Source organism: Urocampus carinirostris, chromosome 9, assembly GCF_059441175.1.
Source record: "Urocampus carinirostris isolate Australia breed hairy pipefish chromosome 9, RoL_Ucar_1.0, whole genome shotgun sequence".
Lineage (NCBI taxonomy): Eukaryota > Metazoa > Chordata > Actinopteri > Syngnathiformes > Syngnathidae > Urocampus > Urocampus carinirostris.
In genome coordinates, this window is record NC_142357.1 from 17,013,658 (window position 1) to 17,037,266 (window position 23,609).

Sequence of the window (23,609 nt, forward strand, 5' to 3'; positions counted from 1 at the left end):
ATATCATATTTGCAGTGTTTCCATTTTAAACGTTTTAAACAGTGGATGTCGCGGTCATGAACTTCAAGTGTCCCGGCTATGGAAACCTCTTACCATATAAGGAAAATGACGTCACGTCACGTGTCTTTATACCACGAGAGATTCCTGACAGCAAGATTTCCCGTAAGCAGGGAGGGGCGTGGCGAAACTCTGCGCTCGTTTTAAAAGTTTACAACGGCACAGCCATTGCCACACTATGATTTTTAGGTGAGTGACTCATTATCATATGATACAAAGATTTCTTAAGAAAAGTTCAAGGACTCCTGGATTAAAAACCAGACGTTAAATCAATCCTTACACCCCTTTGATTCGTCACTCATTGGACTCGACCGACTTGCCTCTACAGTTTGGCTTCTGTTTAAATGTGAAAGCTGTTTTTCTTACTACTCTCGCGTGGACAACGTTATATCATACCCAACTTGCCCAGGAGTAAGGATTTGTTTTTTTAATTTTTACAGAAAGGATGTATCGAGGTCACGGGAGAGGCAGTGGAGCATACCCAGGCGGCCCCTCGGGGTCAAACGCCGCTTCAATGGAAAGCGCTTCCACGACACAGGAACAGGTGAGCGAATAGGAATTACACTTCTCAATCAGCTACATGTTCCTAATAAATCAAAACGAATATATATATATATATATATATATATATATATATATATATATATATATATATATATATATATATATATATATATATATATATTGCAAGACCTTAGACTAAAACTAAACTCAAGCTGATTATGTTGCTAGTTTGTTAAGCATTAGTTCACGATTTGAATACAAAGTTCTAGCAAATGTTGATCGTTCTAGTAATAATATAATAATATTAATATAGTATACAGCAGTGTTTTTCAACCAGTGTGCCAGGGCACACTAGTGTGCCGTGAGACCTTGTCTAGTGTGCCGCTGGTATTTGCCCAATTTTATATTTCCATAAAATCAGGCCATTATTCAGTATGTTTGCTATCTTCAGATGAGGAACTGTAATAGTCATCCATATCAGTAGGTGGCAGTAGCAAAATTTTTACAAACAAATTACCTGCTCATGAGGTAGCACAGTACATTTCATAACTTAGTTTGTTTGACAAAGTTGTTTTTAGATTGCACTGTAAAAAATAAAAAAAATGAATAAAGCAGTGGCAGCACGGCGGCGCAGTGGTGAGCGCTTGTGCGGCACAGTTCATGTCATGGGAACCTGTCGTGGGTTCAAATCCAGCTCCAGACTTCCTGTGCGGAGTTTGTATGTTCTCTTCTATGTTCTGCTTGCGTGGGTTTCCTCCGGGCACTCCGGTTTCCTCCCACGTTCCAAAAACATGCATTTCAGGTGAATTGGCCGGTCCAAATTGTCCCTAGGTTTGAATGAGCGAATGAGTTGTCTGTCCCTGTGTGCCCTGCGATTGGCTGGCAACCAGTTCAGGGTGTCCCCTGCCCACTGCCCGGAGATGGCTGGGATGGGCTCCAGCCCCCCCCGCGACCCTAATGAGGATAAGCGGTACGGCTGATGAGATGAGATGAGATGAATAAAGCACATCATTCTTTTTTAATTTTAAGTATTATTCTCTTCTTTTTATATGCTAATTATCTGCTTATGAAGTAGTACAGTGAATATTCAACATAACTTCATTTTCAAACATTTTCAACGGACGGTGTGCCTCGGAACTTTTTTATAAATAAAAGTGGACCTTGGTTCAAAAAGAGTTGAAAAACACTGGTATATTTGTGTGGTTTCAGGTGTCTTAGTGTGATTTCCTTATTCAGATTTATGTGAGTTGGCAAATTAATACAACAATATTTTATGTCATTAGGAATGTGTTACTATTTCTTCAGAAGGTGCTTAGAATCATTAGTTAAAATGGGTTACATTTCCAGATATTGAATATTTCAATATGATCTGGGGAATTGATTGAAATTGACTGTGAATTGAGGTTCATTTAAGACAAGGGTGTCAAACTTGATTTACTTGGCTGCCAGATCTCGGGTCTGGGTGAGGTTTGGCTAAATTGGGTTGTCCACAAAAAAATTCTGATAAAAACATTCCACTATTCTCAAATGCAGTTTTTTAAAATTCCCCATACACAGAATAAGTCATTCAATTAAATCATTAAAAAAAATCAGAATTAATATTGAAAGAAAAAACACAAAGCAGTAATTAATTAATCCATAATCCGCTAGGGCAGGGGTGGCGAACATGTGGCTCTAGAGCCGTATGCGGCTCTTGGCCATTAAGAATCTGGCTCCTTGCCTCGTCATATTTTCTATATACTGTGGCTCTTTGCCTTGTTTCACTTTTAGTTTTTTTTGTGTGTGCATTGAGGGTGGACACTTTCCTTGAACTCAACACAAGAACAATACTTGTTGTATTGTAAGGAGAGGAGTGTGTTATGGGAAATAATGTTTTTAATTGTGTGTGTTTGTGTGTCTGTCTGTAATGGCAGGTCAGTGTGTGGTGTGGGTCTTTGACTCTCACAGTAAAAACAATTCGGCTCTTTGTGTCAAACTTGTTCGCCATCCCTGCGCTAGGACTTCAATCAAAGGGGAAGTGTGTATCATTCAGTGCCCCCTAGTGGTAAAACGTGTCATTCATTAAAAAATGGACATATGGTAATAATTAGCAAAAATACATTAACTATTATATATATTTGCATTTTTTCAAATTACTCGTAGGTTAAGAAATGTCTATTTATTTTCATAACATTAGCCACTGGTGATAATATAACTTAAGCCATGGAACATAAAATTCAAATCTGAAAGTTATTTCAACCAATGCCGCTATTTTTTATATAACTATATGCTACAAGGTTAATTTATGAAATAGCATGGGACCAAGACAAATATTGTGTCCCCACCAATGCCAAGACCAAACATACACCCTTGGTTCACTGTATCCCAAAGAACAGACTCAGTTTTCTGAAAAATACTTGCTTGGATTGGAAATAACTACTATTCACTTCATATAGTGACATATATATGCATGACTTTATCAGAGTTTTTTGATTGGTATGTTTTGCCATTAAAATGACACAAAAATGTAACAAAGCATTTCCCCTTCATACACTAGGGTATTATCCCTAGCGCCAACATAATTAATTGGGCCGATTAGTCCGCCAGGTGGCATCACATCATTATTTTTTAATTTGACATGGATTTGAACATTACAGAAAAAACTAACCCAATCACTGGAGGTTTAATGCCACACACAGATAATGGTTCATGAGATCCCTTAACCACCTGGGTCATAGGTGCACCACCTCCAGCACCTTTTCCTGTGGTGTTTCTTGAGCAAGTACAGCCTGGGTGTGTTTATTACTCTCCCTTTTTTTGGGGGGGGGGGGGGTTTGCTCCCTCACATGAAATGGATAGTACCGGTTTCTATGGTCAGCACAAACAGGAGAAGCCTACTGATCTGACTCCGATACAGCACCTTCATCATCTAGTTGCAGTGTTTTTCTGGTGTAAAGTATCATCCCGCTTTGCAGAGATGAGCCGGATCATGGCATTGATAGGCAGCGGTGTGTGTGTGACATTACTGATACTTTCTTAAATCACTGAGGAAACCTCTTTTGTTGTAAAATTCAGAGTAGGCTTGTTTCGTTCATATATCAAGTCAAGTCAAGTCATTTATTTTTTGTATAGCCCTAAATCACGAAGAGTCTCAAAGGGCTTCACAGATTGTTACACTATATTACACAGACTATTTTCAACCGACAAGAGGAGTAGGTTATTCGTATGCAATAGAGTAGAGGTGAGTTTTAAGTTTAGATTTAAACATTTCCACTGAGGTTGCAGATCGGATCTCAGGGGGAAGAGCATTCCACAGCACCGGTGCCCGGATGGAGAACGCTCTCGAACCAGCAGAAGACTTCTTTGCTCTCGGGATCACCAGAAGACCGGCACTCTCAGATCGCAGGCTTCGGACCGGGACATAGCGGCAGATCAGATCTGAAAGATAAGAGGGAGCAAGTCCATGTATGATTTTGTACAGTACTAAGAGAACTTTGAAGTCACATCTTTGGCTAACTGGTAGCCAATGCAGGTTAGCCAAAATCGGTGTTATGTGATCGTACTTTTTTGTCCTAGTTAAAAGCCTCGCTGCGGCATTTTGTACTAGCTGAAGAGACTTGATTCCGGACTTCGGGAGACCGGAAAGTAGTGCATTACAGTAGTCGAGACGGGAGGTAACAAATGCATGAATTATTGTTTCCGCATCAGACTGAGACAGTATTGAACGGATTTTAGCAATGTTGCGAAGATGGAAGAAGGCAGTTCTAGTAATTTGCTTTACATGCATCTCAAATGATAGATCAGGGTCAAATATGACACCTAAATTTTTAACTGAGTCACTCTGTGTGATGTGACATTTGTCAAGGTTCACAGCAGTTTTTGAGAAGAAGTCACGGCATTTAGAAGGACCAATGACTAACATTTCGGTCTTTTCAGGGTTAAGACGCAAGAAATTGAGTGACATCCACTCTTTTATCTCAGTGAGACAGGCCTCCAAATTTCCACAGTTTAGTGTGGAAGATTCCTCCAACGGAAGATATAGTTGAGTGTCGTCTGCGTAGCAGTGGAAGCTGATATTGTACTTGCGGATAATATCACCTAATGGAAGCATGTAAATGTTGAAAAGTAGGGGGCCGAGCACTGAACCCTGCGGAACACCGCAGGTAACATTAAAGGGCTCAGATGTCGTTTCACCATATTTCACACAGTGCGTCCTATCTGAGAGGTAGGATCTGAACCACGAGAGGACGGTTCCTGAGAGACAAGCTCCCCCAAAAGATCATGTGCTGCTTTATGGATATTAGTGCATATTACTACGATATAATCTTACAAACATATATTGCTGGTCAGAAGAAGGATGTTTGATTTTTCCCATTGCTTTGACAGAAGTTGACCATAGGGGGCCCAAACCAGTTTGTGCCCAGCCTTAACGCCGTCACCACTAGCCAGGATCTCCAGTGGCTGGTCCAACCTAACCTCTTGCATCCGCCGGGTCCTTCCCGATCCCCAGTGCCACCTTACCCATCCCTGTCCAGGACACGGCCACGTGCTCCGTTACCTCAGCCGCCTCCTTTGCCTCAGCCGCCTCCTCCGGCCCATCCACACTTTGTCCGGCATGGTGTCATCAGGGCGAGTATCGGCTCCACACCAGTCCTCACCCGGCGCAGAAACGACGAGCATGTAAGGCAAACTTATTAGAGACTATTGTGATGCAACATGCGGCAGTTGTGTGTAAAACTTAGTCAATAACGGATCAACGTATGTCAAGAGCAGTGCGTAATATCCTATGACACTTACTGACACGTCTACACTCTCTCAATCGGAATTGCACAAAAAATCTGTGCGGACAGGACTTATTGATTAAGGGGCAACACACACTGTTTGTCGTCACTGGTTTACTCTGAGACAATATTAACCATGTCAAGTAGTCCCTTGGGACAAACAAACATGGATAGCATAGCATTGCACTTAAAAAGTGCTATAAGGACCCTCCTCAATATCTGAAAATTATGAAAGCATTGTAATCTTAGGAAAAGAAATAGTGCAAATGCTTGGCAGTGACGGAAAAACACTCTCTCTGTCTCTTTTGTAAATAGTACATTTAGAGCAGGGGCCTCCAACTTGGGGCCTGTGGCCACCAGGTACCCCCCTAAAAGCAGCTGTGTAGCCTGCGGACTGTTTCTGAAAATAGCTCACCAGTGATGTTTCAAAGTGATTTTCTAGGAAATTTGATTTCTAACTAGTATAAGAAATCATTTCCATTATCAGTGTCTTTAAAGACAATGTTTTAGTGGTGGACTGTACTTATTTTAACCCTACTTCTAATATGCCTGTTAACATTCTTAGCAATCAATATTCACAATGGCAGGTATTCACTCTCGCACTTATGGCTGTACAAGAAAGTTGAAAAATGTTAGTGACACCTGCACATCAAGATTTTGGGTAAAATTGTTTTCTGTTGTTCTGTATTTTAAATGACTTTCACGATCAATTGGCAGGAAAAAAGCTTAAAAAACACCGTTGATTTTAAATACATTTTGTATACATTTTGAAAGAAAATTCTTACAGGTTTTTATCTTAAATAAATAATAAACATAATAAGAATTATAAGCAAGCATGTAGTTCTTTCTTAAAGAGATCGTACGTTATTTCAGCATGTCTCAGATACTGTATTAACGAGTAGAATTATTACTTCTAATTTGGACTTTTATATGAGTATTTATGCTTAAAATATGTGAGTTAGGGTAAATTGCTCTCTAACACCCCACAATGCACCATTCATTTTCTAGAGGTGTACATCACACAGGAAGTGGACACGTAGATGACTCAGAGGGCTTGCAAGTCGCGTGGCGTGACTAACACCTGAGTCACCATTGGACTCTGAGGGTGACTCACCGCACTCATGAAAAGGCGCGAAAGTGCAGAGTCACATTACTGTTTTCTTGCCAAGGCTGAAGATGGCGTCGCTGCCAGGGCCAGGCCAGAGTCAGAGTGCAGCGCAGGCACAAAATCGGGCACATTTCAATGCTTTTCTACTGTGACTCATCAATTAAGTTGGCCATTTTCTTCTGTGTCATCATGATTGTGCGGTTTTATTTTTACGACGTACCTTTCTCGTTGAAATTATTATTAGTCACAGCATGAATGTTTGATATCTGACTCATCCCACCAGAGCGATAGATACAGAAATAAGTAGGGATACGCTGCTTAGGGGCCAATAAAATAATCGATTGACAAATACAATTGAAGGGGTGAGTTTAATCTATTAAACTCATCCTGCCTTGTAGTAGCTTTTATCAGGAAATCTATCCATCTATTTATATAACAAAGCCATATGCCCTTAATGGGAGGTGGCTAGAGTCAAGAGCACACTCACATTCACCAAACATTCATTCCACTTCGCTCTTCCTAACCTGATACAGAACATTGAGCCCACAGCACAACAAGGGGTGAGTTGCTGTGCCATGCAACCCTTCAGCATACACTGGTTTACCCCCTCAGTATCATATGTATCGAAATCACTCATTCTTAACTATCCTTCGCCATTCACATCAATCCCTAGCACACACTTTTGCATCCGTTAGATTAACCGATCTCACATCCAGAGCACATTTCACCTCATGCATCCAACCATATTTGGGCCTTCCTCTCATTTTATTTCCCATCACTTCTGCCCTACATACTCTTTTAGTCAAACTGCCTTCATTCATTCTTTCCATATGTCCAAACCATCTGAGAACATTTTCATCAACCCTCTCAGCAAGCTATCCCACCACACCAGTTCTTCTCCTTGCTCATTCCTTAACCTATACAGACATGTCACTCCACATGAACTAATAAAGATCTTTCACCGGTAGTTAATCTGAAGTTTGGTTACACAACCATTTAAAGTGAATTCTTTTTTTTTTTACCTGTTTTTAAAGTTCAGCATGGGAAAGAGAAGAATCGGCAAATGTCTTGACTTGCTGTTAGCTTGGTAATACTATCACAAATTATTTTGTTTGGTGCTGAGGTGTGTGCCAAATCTCTTAATCTGTCTTTCCTTCCAGGAGCACCACATTGGTTTTTGTTTTTACTTCATTTTACCTGGAAAACGGATGCATTTTTTAAGTTAATATGAAGGTTGGCTACACAACATTTTAAAGTGAATTCTTTATCACCCTTTTTGAAAGTTCAGCATACTTTAAGCAAGAAACACACACTGTTGGAGTTAAACATTTTTCTTTCATCATCTACAGAATAATCTTAAATAGAACACAACATAAAAATAAGAATAACAAAAAGACAGAATGAAAGAGAAGTTGGGATCTTGGCTGGCACCATTAGGATAGAAAATCAATGTGATTGGCTTAATTTTTTACTGTAGATTGGTCTTTAGGCAACTGGGTGTTATTGTAATTTGATCTAATTTCCTTTTAATCACAATGATCATCACCTGTAACCATGAGCTTTGGTTTCTGTGAGTTGATTGTGGTGATGGTCAAGGCCGGTTCAGAGGGTCCGGGCGTTAGTCTGCAGTGCGGAATCTTCAAGTCTCCAGACCTCACGTCACAGAAATTATATTTATAAAACACAGTGGGCGCTTTGAGGAGCAATTTAAACGATAAAGAAGTTTCTAGTTGTTTTTTTTTCATCGTCCAATTCAGGATGTTCCTATAATTACTTGCTGCTGTTTTCCAGTTGTCTCATGAAGAGTTGGAAAGACGGCGAATAAGGCGAGAGCGCAACAAACTGGCGGCAGCCAAATGCCGCAACCGCCGTCGTGAGTTGACTGACACGTTACAAAATGTGAGTGTGCAAATTTTGTCGAAGTGAAAAATAACACAAAAAATAACGCTCACGTGTATGTATCATTAAGAATGTAATACAATAAAAATTACTGTATTTTAATGGTTACAATGATATTTTTTGTAAACTTAATGCAATTTGTTGCATGCATTTGTTTTGGATTAGAGGTCAAATCTGTCCTAAAAAATCCAGCCCGACCCGACTCGGCCCCCAGGTATTAAAGCCCAAACCAGCCCGAGCCTGACAAATTAACTTGATTTTAGGGACCAAGTCAAAGGCAAACCCAAATTTTTCCTTTTTATATGTGAGGCCTTCAGCAAGAGAAATGACCAGACCAGAACTATTGATTGACATTTTAGGACCGACCCGAATTTTGGTTCAGGCCCAGGTCTGGTTCGGGCTCAAGATGTTTTCTCTACTTTGGATACTGACTTTTTGCCAGCCTCAGTGAAAATCCTCCTCCCTCTAGTGGATGGAATTTTTATGCCTGGCCACAAACGTAGAGTTTTTGCTGTTTTTGCACTTGGCCTATGTTGAATTGAAAAAAAGAATGAGCTATTGCAAACATACTTTAGCATCAAAATACTTAATTGTTTTTTTTTTGTGCAACACTGAGATATTTAGTTAAGTGGGTGAAAAATTACTTACGGATATATGCCCTTAGAGAATTAGGGGAGCACTACTGGTTGGAGGATAACTTCCAAAAAATAATTACAGATTAGAATTATGTTATTATGCATTGCACAGCTTTTAAATCCATGTGCCTTTTCTGCAGGCCTTCATTTCCAAGTTAATTGTTTTGTACATTTTAGGAGACGGACCAGCTGGAGGACGAAAAGTCGCGTCTGCAGAAGGAGATTGCTGAGTTGCAAAAGCAAAAAGAAAAATTAGAGCTGGTCCTGGAGGCCCACCGTCCCATCTGCAAGATCCAGGACTCTGACTCCGACTCAGAGGATAGTGTGACACTGTCATCCTTGGCGGGAATCAAGATGGAGCCCGAAGACTTTAGCCAGCCCAGACCTTCACCACCCAAGCACAAGAGAGAGGTGGAGAAACCCAAACCCAGGATCAGCATCCCCACCAAGATGTCCTCCTCGTCCTTATGTTCCTCCTCCGCCCAGGTTGTCAGTCAAGAGTCTGAGTCTCTACACACCCCCGTCCTGACCTCCACCCCGTCCCTCACTCCTTTCACGGCCAGCATGATCTTCACATACCCTCCGGCACCGGTGGATGCACCGCAAATACATCAGGCCCCCATGCAGCCTTGTGGCGTTGCGCACCGCCGCAGCAGTAGCAGCGGTGATCAATCTGATCACTCTTTACACTCGCCCACCATCCTCACGCTGTGACCGATGACATCATTGCAACCGACCATTTCAAACATATTTTTAGTGGCGCATTATTATGTTCCAATTTTTGGGGTTTCTTAAACTTTGGGGGTTAAGGGTAAAGTTTTCTCTTAAATTTCCCTTTTGTTTACCTCTATCTCAATGAGCATAAACTATGATAGAACATGTAAAAAATGGGCATTCTATTTTTACTAATTACATCTTAATTAAAATTGCAATATTAAAAAATTATATGGAGAAAATGCATCCATTCTTTAAATCGGCTCTATGTAGGACTCAAAAATATATTTGCAACATTAAACAGGTTAATCTTCCAGACACTGGCTGTAGCAAATAAAAAATGGATTTCCTTAATTGAGAAACTGTATAGTATCTTACCTGTTTACCTCAGCTAATTGCTCAGTATAAATACCTAACTCTCAAGTAGTCACAGATATTGCTAGAAGCATTACAACAGTTTTAGGAAATATATATCTGGAATAAAAAAAAAAAAATAACTTCTACTTTTTCATGTTAAAATTGCCACAAGAGGGCGACAACGTTTATTGGCTGACATTGTAGCAATACTGTACCCTGAAAAAGGCCAGTGCATTGATTGTGTTAATACAAGGTATTCCTACCAGTCTCAATTCTACAACTAAATATTTCTTTTGTTTTGGAAAAAAGCTGTAACTCAACAAGTGAATTAAGATGCGTACTTTTAAGATGTGCACTTTCTTTCTTGTGGGGTTGAAAAAAAAGCTTTATTCACTATGGTTTTACTTTTGCGTGGGGACTTCTTCTACTATGAAGATTTGAATGGGCCCACAACGTTGGTAGCAAGCACTTAGTAGCTTGTGATTTTTGTTTTAGTGGCACTTTTATTTCTTTCAGCGATACAAGCTATTGGTTTTTGCAGATCATCTTTTGAGGGAATCAAAGCTGGTGATTCTATTTTTAAGAGGCACCCAAATGGCATTGTCAGGAAAAAGTTTATAATGCTCGTATACTTTATGAAGATTTTCTCACCTGTATATTTTATACCTCTCATTTTAACTGTTTTGACAGCGTTTAAGATGAACAATGCATGCAGAATATTTCATCAAAATGTATTTTAATATCTATTTTTTAATGAAAGATTTCAATTCAGGACAATGTCTCTGGTTGTAACATTTTTATAGAAGGGAAAGTTATTTTTTGCAATTATTTTACTTTTTTTCTGATATACCTTTTCATTGACCACTAAGGCTGGGCCGTAGGAGGTAAAAGCGAGCATATTTATTTGCCAGAGGGTATAATATATTTTTGATAACGATGGGCAGTGCCTTACTTTCCAGCTTTGAGCTTTGCATTATTTTAGAGATAATAAAGACTTTCAAAAGGCAACAAATGTCTCTTTTGTCATACTTTGAGCTTACTCAGGGAACTAACTTCAATGCCCTTGTAACCGGCTGGTAACCATGTTAAAGGGACAGTGTGCAATGTTGGGCTTGTTGCTGAAAATAATAATTGGTTACAGTTACCAGTTACTGCATTTAAAAAAGAACTCAGTTACTCCCAAAAGTACTGGCGCCAAAAATATAGCGTGTTACTCTCAGTAACTATCTACGATAGTTACAAATTACTGCAAAGAGTCGGACGCCCTAAAACTGCTTTTAAATACTCACATAATAAAATAGAGGGGAATTTATCAACAAAACTGTGAAAGCAGAGCTTTATCTATCTATCTACCTTGGTCAAATCGCTCAAGAGGGGTGACTGACAGCAAGACAAACACATACAATAACAAAGAAAATAAAAGGAAAATACAGCAAAAAAACACACACAAAAATCTTTGGACCATGGCCAACCCAATTGCCCAAACACCCAAACAAGTTAGGCACCTCGGCACCTAAGTTGGTCATGCTTTCGTCCCTTCAGATTAAATGGGACACCAGAAAGCAGCCACTCGGGTCAGGGTGACTCAACACACTCAGAGAAACTTTCATATTTCTTGGCTTTTGTCATCTCGAGAGCTTGCAAACAATCACTTAGCCGAGCTCAGTAGCCTAGATGGTAAAGCGCCCGCTTTGAGACTGGGAGGTCGCTGGTTCGCGCCTCGGCCGAGTCATACCTAAGACTTATAACATTGGTAAAATGGCGGCGCCCTCTGTTGGCTGCGGCTGCATCGACTCGCTACAACGGGTCATGTGTATCGACATTTCGTTCTGTGTACATTGTTACAAAGAATGACAATACAAAGGAAATTATTATTATTATTATTATTAATTTTGTATCAGGGCTTTGAACCACTCAAATATCTCCTTATCAATTTCTGGGTACTGTCCACGATGTTTTCTTTTTTTTCTGCCGACATGGTGTATTGCAAATATAATTTTACAAATAATGAGACTAAAATTCAGCACATGTTTACCGTAAATTCCGTTCTTAAGTTTTCCCCATTGATTTTTTATTGGTTTGTTGTTCCTGTTTGAGCCACGCCCCCATACCAACACACTGCCTAACATTTGCTACTGGTGACACAACCAAATATGTTCATACAAGCTGACCCCCTGATTTGAGTATTTCATTGCATAGTTGTAATTTCGGCTTGGGGGCGAGTTTATACAATAGGGAGAATATCTCCATGATGAAAAATTCAGTGTTCTCATACTCTGTACTTGGGACAGCGTCACCATAACTGTATTAGGTTAGTTGTACTTTATATGTACCGGTATATATAACACGTCATCTTTTCAAATTTTGTTGCTGAAAGATCGAGATTTGAATGGAAACGTAAACGATACAGGAGTATTCTACAGAAAGAGGTTATTGTATAGCATGATCTGCATCTAATGAATTACAAAGTGATATTAATAACGTGTTACAGTACTCCTTACCGACAAAAATAATTGCATTCCATTGTAACACGTTAGTCCCAACACTGAAACCGCTAAATATCGCTGAATGGTGCCGTGAAAAAAAAGAAGTGCTAAAAAGTACAAAGAAGAAAAGAAACCACAGCAACTTAAGGTGAATAAATCGCACCATTTTCCTTCTTTTTCTTTCAACAGTTTTTCACAAGGGTTTTGGGTACCTATATTAGCAAGGAGTCGGGCAATTATGTCAACTCCTTCTAAGTGAGCTTCATGTTATGTAAAATAAATGCACATTTCTTGACCGATGAGTACTTTTAGAAATGTACGTTTGTATGATGGTTGTATGATTATCATCTATACATTTTTTTAATGAACCAAACATTTTTTACCGCTACTGGATTCCAAATAATGGTTTACTTATCTACAATAACAACAGTTTGAATCAGGAATATACCTATGTTTTAAACCACAAGGCTGTTGATGATGTGAGTTTTTTCACGCCAGAAAATTGGTTGGAGAAAAATGTATTCTTATTGACGTACTGCCCTGTTTAATCAAAAGCATTGAACAAGTATTGGACAAAGTGAATGTGAACAAAACAGTTCTACTAAAAATTTAGGAACGAAAGCGTTTTTCCCCAGGGATTCAGGATCTGGTACTATTATTATCACATGCGTACCAGGGGCTGGGGGCTAAGTGCACCGTCAATGTCGAGGTCTGGCTCATTTTTGAAGAGCGGTAGCACACTTTACAGCGACCAGAGGAAGAATGTGCTGTATATGACTCAACTGGGTGATAGTTAAAGGGTCTGTAAACCGGAATAAGTAGTGCGTGACAATTAATATCATGTGCCTAGGCTCAATAACTGTTAAGAAACGCTGATCCCGGATGAGTGCCAAAGTCCACTCATCTGCATCAACGTGCTTGTTTGTTCGCGAGTGGAGTTTCTGGGACGGCAAATCACATTTTATTTTAAACTGGTTTATCAGAAACAATGACAGACGGAGGAGTGAGGAGGGGAACAAAAGTTAAATCTTGTTGTTTGGAACAACTCTGTAAATATTTAATGTTTTTGCCACAAAGATGGCTACTTTTGTTAAAAAATGACCATAAGAATTGGTCAACTGAAAAAGCAAAATCGGGCTATTTTGTTTTCAACAACTAGATGATAGGTTTATTCGATTTTTAATATTGGACACCTGCAAAGGAGGTCGCATTGGATGACAGTTTGCTATTTTAACTACTATACCTCACTGTTTTTTGTAAAGTTGCTGTTCTTTGATTTGCACACCCTTTAGAGCGGATCTGCTTTTTTGTAACCTAAGAGATTTAGTAAAAAGAAGACTCAGGGGCAAACATTTAAAAGAGATTGGAATTTTTGCAACTTAATGTTTTTTTCGTCCAGTCCTCTCCTGTTATCCTTGCAAGTTCAAATTCACCGACGTATTCGCTCTATTTTCCAGTATATCCTAAACTATAAACATATCAAGGACATCAACCTACTGGAAGGAGTTCAACGTCGGTATACGAAACGTATACCTGGGATGCACAACTTGTCATATCCGGAAAGACTACAAAGACTGAACTTGGACTTTTTGGAGCTCCGCAGAATTCGATTTGATTTAATTTTTGTGTTCAAAGTACTGCATGGAATGATCGATGTGCCTTTTGATCAATTTTTTGAGTTCTGTCGTGTGGTCACAGATATAAGTTACAGGTGCCTAGACCTACCAGCAACTTGCATGGAAACTTTATTTCTTTCAGGATACCAAAAATTTGGAATTTTTTGCCTGACCGGGTTATTAGTGCAAATACGGTGCAAACCTTTAAGCAAAGGTTGGCAGAAATAGATTTGTCAAATTTTCTTAGGGGAGGGGGCCTAAGGTGACCATATTTGGCCATGCTCACTCTCAGCATTAGTTTTTTTTGTCTCATGTTTTGATTAATGTATCCAACAATACCTTCAATAAACTTTTCATTTCGTCTTTCTATCATTAGATAATTGGCTCATATTGAACAAAACGTCCCCAAAATATGGATCAATTGGAAGCACTCTAAATGAGTAGTTGGTGCTCGTTTTGAACAAGCCAAAGTGTTTGCTGCTTTACAGAAATCAACCCAGAAATATGAAATTGATCGGCGTAGTGGATTGGTCCATTTTTTGACCCAATTGAGTTTTGGTGCATACAATTGCTGCTTGTGATTCGCTATCAGGGCTAGTTTATAGCCTGGGGGAAGAGGTCAACACATGTACAAATCCATGGTGTGTGATTTTTCATTGTGCATGTAGCAAAAAGAAAGGGCATCACAACAGCAAGGTGTCATTGTACTGTATTTAAAGCTCTCCAATGCACACACTCATAAAACAGCTCAAACGAGTGCATTGCCAGATGGCATTATTTAACTCAAAAGATTTGCAATTTCACTTACAGATGAATCAAGAGATAAGAGGCCTAAAATATAAACAGTGTGTGAACTCACAAAAAGTTTGGGGTGCTCGTCCTTTAGGTCAGCGTTACTTCAATTTTCTTGGATCAGGCTCAAGTTACTCCAAACGCAAGGAGGTGTTCACAACGTATCAGAGTATTGCAACTGGTAGAGCAACAAATCCTTAGGAATGCATTTAAAAAATGGCATTCAAACGTTTGGTGATCGTCAAGTTAAACACAAACATACAGGATGTGATGAGTGAAAACATCCTTTTTTTTTTTTTAAACAAATTTGCCCCAGCCAAAATATTCTTAAAGGGACACCTCTTAATATATGACCACTAGATGTCACTGTTTTGTGTATCACAACTGAAAATGAGTGCTTCAATGTACAAGGAAGAATAGAAACTACGGTAATCCAATGCGACAAAACCACACCATTTTTTGTTTTTTCACCCCAGTCTTTCACAAGGTATTTGGTTTTGCAAATGCCGGTGGCAGCAAGATTACGGACAATCATGCTAGCTCTTTATAGGTGAGCTTCATGATACGTAAAATACATTTCTTGACCGTCTGAAAAAAAAAATTGTGTTTATGCGATGGTTCATGGATTTATGTTTATCATTGAAATCAATTGTTGTTTTTTATTTTAATAAATATTTTTGTGTGTTTTTTTTAATCACTAGTAGGCACTAAACAATGCAAAATATCCCTTTGAATATAATTTGATGTCACTGACTGTGGAATTTGTTCAATATTGAAAATAAAAATAAAATCTGAAAATGTAAGGGAAAAATTACTTTAATATACCAATTTTAACATTTTCCGACTCACGCCCCCCAAAAATCACGTTTGCTTGAACATAAAACACACACAATATTAGCATTGAAGTATATATTTTTTTCTTTTCTTGCAATGTTGCTTCTGAAGCCCCAAACTTTTTGTGAGTCGTGTAAAGGCTCCTTATTGTTACAGGATTTTGTAAATACAGAGTAGACAAAGAAGATGCAACTCAAAGTCCGTTCAGTTTCTTTAGTGAACCTCATTAACAAAGTATGTGAAAAAGCAGTCAGGCGAGGAGTCTTCCCCAAGTGGTGTACAAAGCCTTTCCATTCGCACTTTGAAAAAAATGTTCAGTCGAGTTTGAGGACAGAACTCTCAACTGTTGCGTTTTGATTCCTCGTAAAACCTGAACGACGTCATATGGCACTCGCATCCTGGTCCTGAGGTGGAGAGTCCATAAAATAGGACGCGTGGTTGGTCGCCAGCGGCAATTTTTTTACCACCTCAGCAGCAAAAATATGGCTCAAGACTGGATTAAAATTGATCTTTAGAATGATTGTTCTTTCCAGTGCAGTAGGAAACAAGCTTTCTTCTACCAGTGTTGTCTAGTCCAGTGTAAGTTGCACCATTCCAGGAAATTTCCCACAAAGAAATGTATAGGACTAAATTAAAAAAAATATTTATTCATGTTTCCCAATTTGTTTGCTCCCAGTAAAAAAAACAACGATGAAGAGGTGTTAAGAGGTGTCTGTGTAGTATCACTTTGGGTTCGTACACCTAATTCAAGCACTTTTTAAGGACTTTCAAAGCCATTTTCTCCAGTACCATCTAAAGAAAGAATTCGGGGTTGATCAGGTACTGTGCAAAACCACAAATATATATTTTCCATTTAGATATGTAATTTTTAATATCGATTGCGCATTACTCATCACACAAATAATTTAGATCTTGAGTTAATCGTGAATATTTTTGTTTTTGAGAAAAAACACCTCCCCATATAGGTGATGGATAAAAAATGACTAAATCCTTAAGCTTACATTTTCAGTTGCAGATATTTTTTTCCATTACAATTTATCACAGGGAAACACTACCTTAATTTTTTTGCATTGCCCATAATTGATACATAATCCTTACACTAATACACATTCCATAGTGCCCTGTTTAGGGGTAGCATGCACCTGTCCTCTTGGACACAACCCGTAGGAGGTGGTGATGCTTCGTAGGACAATGCCGTGCAAACCAATGCCAACTTCAGTTAATCCCAAAGGAAGAAGAATTGCAATGGCAAAGTGAAGCCACAAGAGTTTCAGCGTCATTTTTGAGCAGACATGTTGAGAAACATGGCAACTTTTCAAGCCTTGAAAATACTTGAATTTTTATTTTGCATTTTAAAGGATTTCAAGCTATCCAACACTGAGTGCAGCCGTGTTTAAAATATCTCAAGTTTGTTTCTTGTGTTGTTATGAGACAAAACTTTAAGCCAAATAAACCTTTGCAAATACTGCTGCTAAAAATGTTAAGACTAATTCTAGCATTATGCCCCTGCAATATGGCCAAATGAGAAATCTATTTAAGCATGACAAAAAGACTTCCCATATATGAAATCAATTCCCATAGTTTTCTAAGGGGAAATTTCCCATCTTATCTGCCACCATTCTCCTGACAATTTCCCAGCTCTTTGCTACTCTCGTCCAGTCTATGAGATACATAAATGAGATCCAGTTTTTGGTCCCATTATTATTATTTTCCGGAACAAAAAACACTTAAAAGGGGTCGGGCAGGAGTCGTTAGAAAACCTGTAAAATGGATCTAAATCTGCAGTATCTAGAAACTTCAGTGGAAAAATCCTGAAAAGTTCAGTGATGTGGCACACAAGCGAGACTTGCAGCATTCAAAAGGCTCACAGCGTTGAGTGGAACAACTTGGCTGTGCTCGGAACTGACCACTCAACACCAGTCATGTCAATGTTTTGGAGTAGAGAGGACAGCCATTAGTCACATGGGAAAACGAATGTGTTTTGTTTAACTCCTAATAATCCTTAAAATGCTAAGATAAATACCGCAACAAAAAATGTTACCCCGTCTATGGCATTTCATATTCTTTGTAAGCATTACAAAAAACTTTGGGATTCACGTGGCAGGAATGAATGTGTTGCTGATTGAATATTCAAAGCATGGTGCTGTTTAGTTTTGTGACGTTTTCGTTAAACTCAAATGAGCCTTATTTTTGTCTCATCTAAGTGATGTTGTCGAAAAGTGAATAAAAATGTGAATTCTTGTCCTTGTATGGCTACAACCTGTTAGCAGGTGCAGGAGCTGACGTAGCAATTATGCAAAAATAAATGAAAAATGAAATACAGGGTGGCCTTCCAAATGTTTGAGAGAATCCTGCTATTTGAATAGGGAATCTAAAATTGGTTCAGAAAAAAAGCAGTCCATAAATAATGCAACCTAAACATCCACAAACATGTGTACAGTGGCCCTTCTATATACGAGTTGTTGGAGATGCGAGAAATTGGAGATAGATGTCTTTCAAGCAAAAATCTTACCCGACATACATGAGAAAATCTATGTATGAGAATTTCCAGACGCTACCACTAGAGGGCTGAGTGCTACAGTCTCACTGCAAACATTAGCGCACAATCCTCGCTGCCGGGTACGCTACCTTTCCCGCTTCATTGGAAGCAGGGCTTTAAAGTAATTTTATCATAATTGTTATTCTTAAGTACAGTTATTTATCTATTTAGGGTTAACTTGGATGTTTTTTGGAGGCTGTGAACGGATTAATGAGTTTTCAGTTATATCGTATCTGAAACATGGGCTTAAAATACGAGTTCTTGATACGAGCACAGTCTGGGAATTAATTAATCTCGTATGTAAAGGTATCACTGTGTTTGTGGATGCCAAACCGAGAATGTGCAGTTCACAAAGAAATGAGGCAAAAATTTACAAACATTTAAATGTATAATCTGATGCTTGCATGTACGACATGAATATGCTGAAAAAAGGTAATCTAAAGACTGGTAAACACTTTGGAATTCATAGGAATTGCATGGAATGCTAATATTTCATCACAACAGAATCGGTTAAAAAATGGCAAGGTATCTCTGGAAACGCTGCTACCAAATCTGATATTTTATGCCAGCGAAAATCCTGGTGGAGAGTTTATGTAAATTGTGACTCTTGAGATCACAATTGTTGAGCAGAAAGTAACTAATGAAACTTGAGTGTCACTGTTAAAGGATTCTGACTTGAGGTGAAATCACTGTGTCGAAGTGCTTATTTTGTAATTACACTAGATGATGATTCCAAATGACTACGTCTGAAATCTATAGTAAGCTACACTCCTGTATAAGACACAAATTAAAGGAATACTAAATAAATACTAAAACTAATACCTTATTCATGATTAGTGAGGAAATAAACTATGTGTGATTTAGTGCGTATAGAATCATTCGACAAAAGGATTTCCAGCAGACGGTCACGTGCCAATCTTGGCCATTTGGGGTTCTAACTGTTCCTACCGTGGCCCTTGATTACGTTTAGCCCTCAGCGTTCAAACTCCAAGCCCTTATGGTGGCGTCAGTCGTCCGGTGAGCAAACCAAGTGGAGTTGATCCGGACTACCAACACTTCCTGTACTGGAGCTGCCGTCGCCAACGTCCCGTGAAGCCATGCATGGCAAGGCAAGCTCTGAGGAACCTCCGGGGCTGGAGTCGCTCCGGATGACACACTCCTCCTCCAGGACCAAGCACAGCTCCTTCAGGTCCAGGTTCTCCTTGACCAGGCCATCCTGGGAGCGCTCCAGCTCGGCCAACTTCTTCAGGTAGCCACCCAGGTCCTCACGCATGACTTTGGCTGCGTGCTGGCCGAAGTGCTGCCACTCGCGTGCCAACTTCTTGACTTTGAGCCGGTCGTCATCCAGGAAACAGCATAGGTCACGCAGCTCCACGTTCTCCTCCTGCAGACGCTGGTTGATGACTTTAAGCTCGCGGATCTCCAGCAAGTGGCCTTGGAGCTGTTTGTTGACCTCTTTGATTAGCCTCCCCCGCTGGACCAGCGCTGAGATCTTGTCGGACTCCTCTTTGCGCAGGCGGCCTAGCAGCTCCTCCTTGGAGCAGGCCAGCAGGTCTTCGTCAGACATCTTTGACAGCTCCCGCATCAGGACCTCGCCTTCGTTGCTCATTTTCTTCTTGACTTCAACCCTTGGACAAACGAGAATTTACTGATTTACTAAAATGCAACAGAGTGTATCCAGATCAGGGGTCAACAACGTGGTGTCCACTCGCACAAGGTGGCCCAACCAGGACAGCTGAGTAGCCCGCACACCCATTCTGAAAATAACTAAGCAATTGTGTTTTTCTAGTAAAGTTAGCTTTTTTTGTTAGTATTTGACTATGTTTATTTAACCTTACTTCCAATAATTAATCTGTTGATAACGAAACAACATAGTAATAACATTATAAGTTGTTATTTGAGAAATGCATTTAAAACTGGTAGCCCTCTGTGCTAATTAGTAAAGAATTAGCTCAAAATTAACAATAGGTTGTAGACCTCTGATCTAGAACATTCAGATTCAGATTCAGATTCAGATCTACTTTATTGTCATTCTAGTACACGTGTATACAGAACGAAATGTCGATACATCTGACCCGCACAGTTTCCTCGAATGTACAGATATAAGTAAAAGTTGTATTGTATTATGGCTACGTATAGTATTTTACCATACCATAGTGCCGATAGTGCAAGAGGAGTAGCTAACCAGATGTGCAAAATGGGCATTCAGGTTAACAAGTCAGGTAAACAGTAACATTAACACTGTAACAGTAACGCTGTAAGTACAATAGTGCAGAGAGCAAATGTGCAAGGAGTGGCAAGCTATATTGAGAGGCTGTGTTCCAAAGTGTAAATGACAGCATGGTTGAGTGGACTCAAGTTCCACATAAATCAAACATCTGAGATTGTGAGGTGGACATTAACATCCACATGACTGTGCCAAAGCATTACTTTATAGGACTGGGTTTAAGAATATAAATGCATTTATGTGAAACCTTTTTTATGAAAAACTCTAATCAAATTCATTTGTAAGGCACTCTCTCCCTACCTTATATCATAGACCGTGATCTATACACATTCATAACCTTATAACACATGTATTTTCAAGGTTATTTTTCCAGCATATTTTTTTTGTGGGCTACTTTATGGTATTATTGTATAATACACTCTTTTCACGTATTTCAAAAATATTGCAGTCAGAACTTTTCTGAATAGTACTTATTTCATTCAAATTGCAATGAAGAAAAATTAAAATCTATCATTTAATCAGTTACTTCTCCGAAATTTAAAGTTGAATTAAATGAGCCTTAATCCTGCCCTTAATGTTCGAGAAGAAAAAAAATATTCCAATAATACACAATAAATGAATCACTTTTTAAAATCAAAATTGAATTGATTAGATATTTCTTTCGTGTTATACAACTCTAATACTTAATCAATCTTTTGCAAAACACACAATTCGACCAGTGATTTGTTTTCTAAATAACAAAGGATCGGTTTCCCAAAAAACAGAATTAAAAAAAGACATACTTTTAATCCATCAAAATTTATAATCTCACTTCCAAATTTGCGATAGAAGTCCCAGAATTATGAACAAAACACGACATTGGTCAAAAGAAAGATTCTCACTTCAAGATCATATATAACCCCTATTGATTTTGTCCAAATTGCAACAAGTTACATGGCATTGGGGGACAGGTGCAAGGAGAACATCCAACATTTTGTTCATTAATGTTTATGAAAAGCTTTCATGCTCAAACATTAGAAAGCAGGTTTACTACCAAAAAATGAGCACTTACTGTATGTGTAGGTTCTGGAATACGTTGGTCAACTCACGTGTTTTGGTAAATCTAGCCTTTTTTATGTACTTTAAAACTTGAATAAATATGGGATATTTTTTCAGTAGATAACAGATGAAATTTCCCCAAATCTACAAATGAAGAGGCGTGTGTTGATCGTACTATACCTGAGAAAATGTGAGAGTAAACAGCATTCAATTTGTTTCACAAGCAGGGCAACTGCATTCGCATAGTGAGTCTTCTGCAAGAATTTGTGCTTGACGGCGATGCTCTCGGCTTCCAAGATCATCAGAAGCACCAAAGCAGCAGAAAATCAGCAGCAAACCAGGCCTCCGCCAGCAAGCGAATGGCCGATGAGCTCATTTTCACCTCAAGCCGAAAAAGATGATGAGTGTTATATTCTGAAGGCAGGAACCTGCAAAAACGGCTCACTCCATCCACCGCCGCCTTTTGTCTTTATATTGCTGTTGTTGTTGTAATCCTCCAGGCAACGAAGCAGAACACAGATGTAGAACGTGATGTTAGTTTGGCGGTGGTTGCCACTCGCCATCAACAGACTCACTGGCGTTGGTTGCTGCGCCGAGGTTTTAAAAACGTCAACTTCCTCTCCGTTTTTAGGCGTGTAGGGCGTATAAGAGGAAACAGCTGACAGAATAGTCAACTTGAGCCCGCATAACACCGTTGATGGCCATTATTGTGCTCGACAGTGAACACATCAATGTCCGCCTCCGATAGTCACTTTCACGATTGGGATTCTCCGCCTGTGGCTACACACTATCAAGCTAAACGTTGTAACCGGAAACAGATGCAATGCGCTGTTCAAATTAATTGCGTCCATTCAAATGATTGTCATTGCAGAGCCCTCAAACGTATGCACACGGATATAAAAACACCTGTACTTTTTAGTACTCATTTTATACTTTAAAATTGTTAAAATCAAATATGTTTGAGCGTTTCATTGAGTTCATAACGTTATTATTTTGAAATTTTACCGATATTCCCCGGCATATCCCTATGGTGACCAGTCCCTACACTTCCATCAGGGGTATTCATACACACCATTTGTGATGTCCAGTCAGTGTACGGTAACTCTTGCGGAAAACATCATGAATCATTTGATAATCTCTTTGATTCATTATGCTGTTATGTGAAAAAACAAAAACACATTTTGCATGATGATTACTTTTGCGGGGCAACCACGTTGTTATCGCTTAGAGATGTCCTTACTTTTAAAGGGAAAGCACTGTTTTCTCAATGAAAATAACATGAAACCTATGAGAAATAGAGGGCTCCGAGCTCTGTGCTAAAAACGAAGCCGTGTTACTATTTTTTAGCACAGAGCTCGGAGCCCTCTATACTCCCCATACATTGCCAATTTGTTAAATAACTATTTTAGCTGCAAATGCCTGTTTTTTAAATACAATCTCTACATCTGAAAATTATTTTACAAAAGTCGTTACAGCCGGAAAATACGTTGGTTCAAATGTGCACAGGTATCCACCCATTGAACAAGAACATTTTGTATTTTTAACGCTTTACTGTATCATTCTTCCATGTTTACTGTCATTTCAATGTTTTTATTGAAAAATTCATGAGAAATATAGTGGAGTGAGAAAAAATCTCGAATAATCTGCAATAGAACAAGAAAATTTTACTTTTTTGTATTTGTATTCATATACTATATTTTTCATGCACCTTTACTGTATATTCTAAGTCCAGGGAAAAAACTGTAAAAATAGAGTACATCCATTTGAGACTTCTTGTGATTAAGGCAATACAAATAAACATGACTTGACTTGATATAAAGTAGATGTATAGAAGCTCCTTTCCAGAAACTAAAACTCCAGTGTTCTAAAAGTACATTGTGTTGTTAATTGTGTTAGAAGGCTAATTGAAGATTAAGAAAGCCCTTGTGCATGATAGCACAGCTTAAAACAGTTGAGCTGGTTAGAGAAGCTATAAAACTGACCTTCCTTTGACCTAGTAGAGTATCTGAAGCATCACATTTGTGGGTGCGATTAATCTTTCAG

General features: G+C 39.0%; 2 protein-coding genes across 3 annotated transcripts; one reads left to right on the forward strand and one right to left on the reverse strand.

Annotated features, from left to right (window-relative positions):
- The first annotated feature begins 180 nt into the window (after positions 1-180).
- On the forward strand, positions 181-11,046 carry fosl1a (FOS like 1, AP-1 transcription factor subunit a). Of its 2 annotated transcripts, XM_088344016.1 has the most exons (5): positions 181-246; positions 498-601; positions 4,927-5,220; positions 8,221-8,328; positions 9,141-11,046. In XM_088344016.1, the coding sequence occupies exons 2-5, from the start codon at positions 503-505 to the stop codon at positions 9,675-9,677; spliced, it is 1,038 nt and encodes a 345-aa protein (XP_088200142.1). In that variant the 5' UTR covers positions 181-246; positions 498-502; the 3' UTR covers positions 9,678-11,046. The 2 variants fall into 2 exon arrangements, with proteins under 2 accessions (XP_088200142.1, XP_088200144.1); XM_088344018.1 differs by lacking the exon at positions 181-246 and having other exon boundaries at positions 261-601; positions 4,930-5,220.
- Positions 11,047-14,828: 3,782 nt separating this feature from the next.
- ccdc85b (coiled-coil domain containing 85B) lies at positions 14,829-22,341 on the reverse strand. The gene is made up of 2 exons (XM_088344673.1): positions 21,747-22,341; positions 14,829-19,929 (listed from the first exon to the last, which is right to left on the reverse strand). The coding sequence occupies exons 1-2, from the start codon at positions 21,866-21,868 to the stop codon at positions 19,308-19,310; spliced, it is 744 nt and encodes a 247-aa protein (XP_088200799.1). The 5' UTR covers positions 21,869-22,341; the 3' UTR covers positions 14,829-19,307.
- Positions 22,342-23,609: the final 1,268 nt, after the last annotated feature.

Bases quoted from the DNA above. Each gene is read 5' to 3' on its own strand.
- fosl1a (XM_088344016.1), top strand. From the start codon at position 503: ATGTATCGAGGTCACGGGAGAGGCAGTGGAGCATACCCAGGCGGCCCC. The intron at 5,221-8,220 runs GTAAGGCAAACT...GCTGTTTTCCAG, and splicing joins GGCGCAGAAACGACGAGCAT to TTGTCTCATGAAGAGTTGGA. The intron at 8,329-9,140 runs GTGAGTGTGCAA...TGTACATTTTAG, and splicing joins TGACTGACACGTTACAAAAT to GAGACGGACCAGCTGGAGGA.
- ccdc85b (XM_088344673.1), bottom strand. From the start codon at position 21,868: ATGATCTTGGAAGCCGAGAGCATCGCCGTCAAGCACAAATTCTTGCAG. The intron at 19,930-21,746 runs GTATAGTACGAT...CGTTTGTCCAAG, and splicing joins TTACTCTCACATTTTCTCAG to GGTTGAAGTCAAGAAGAAAA.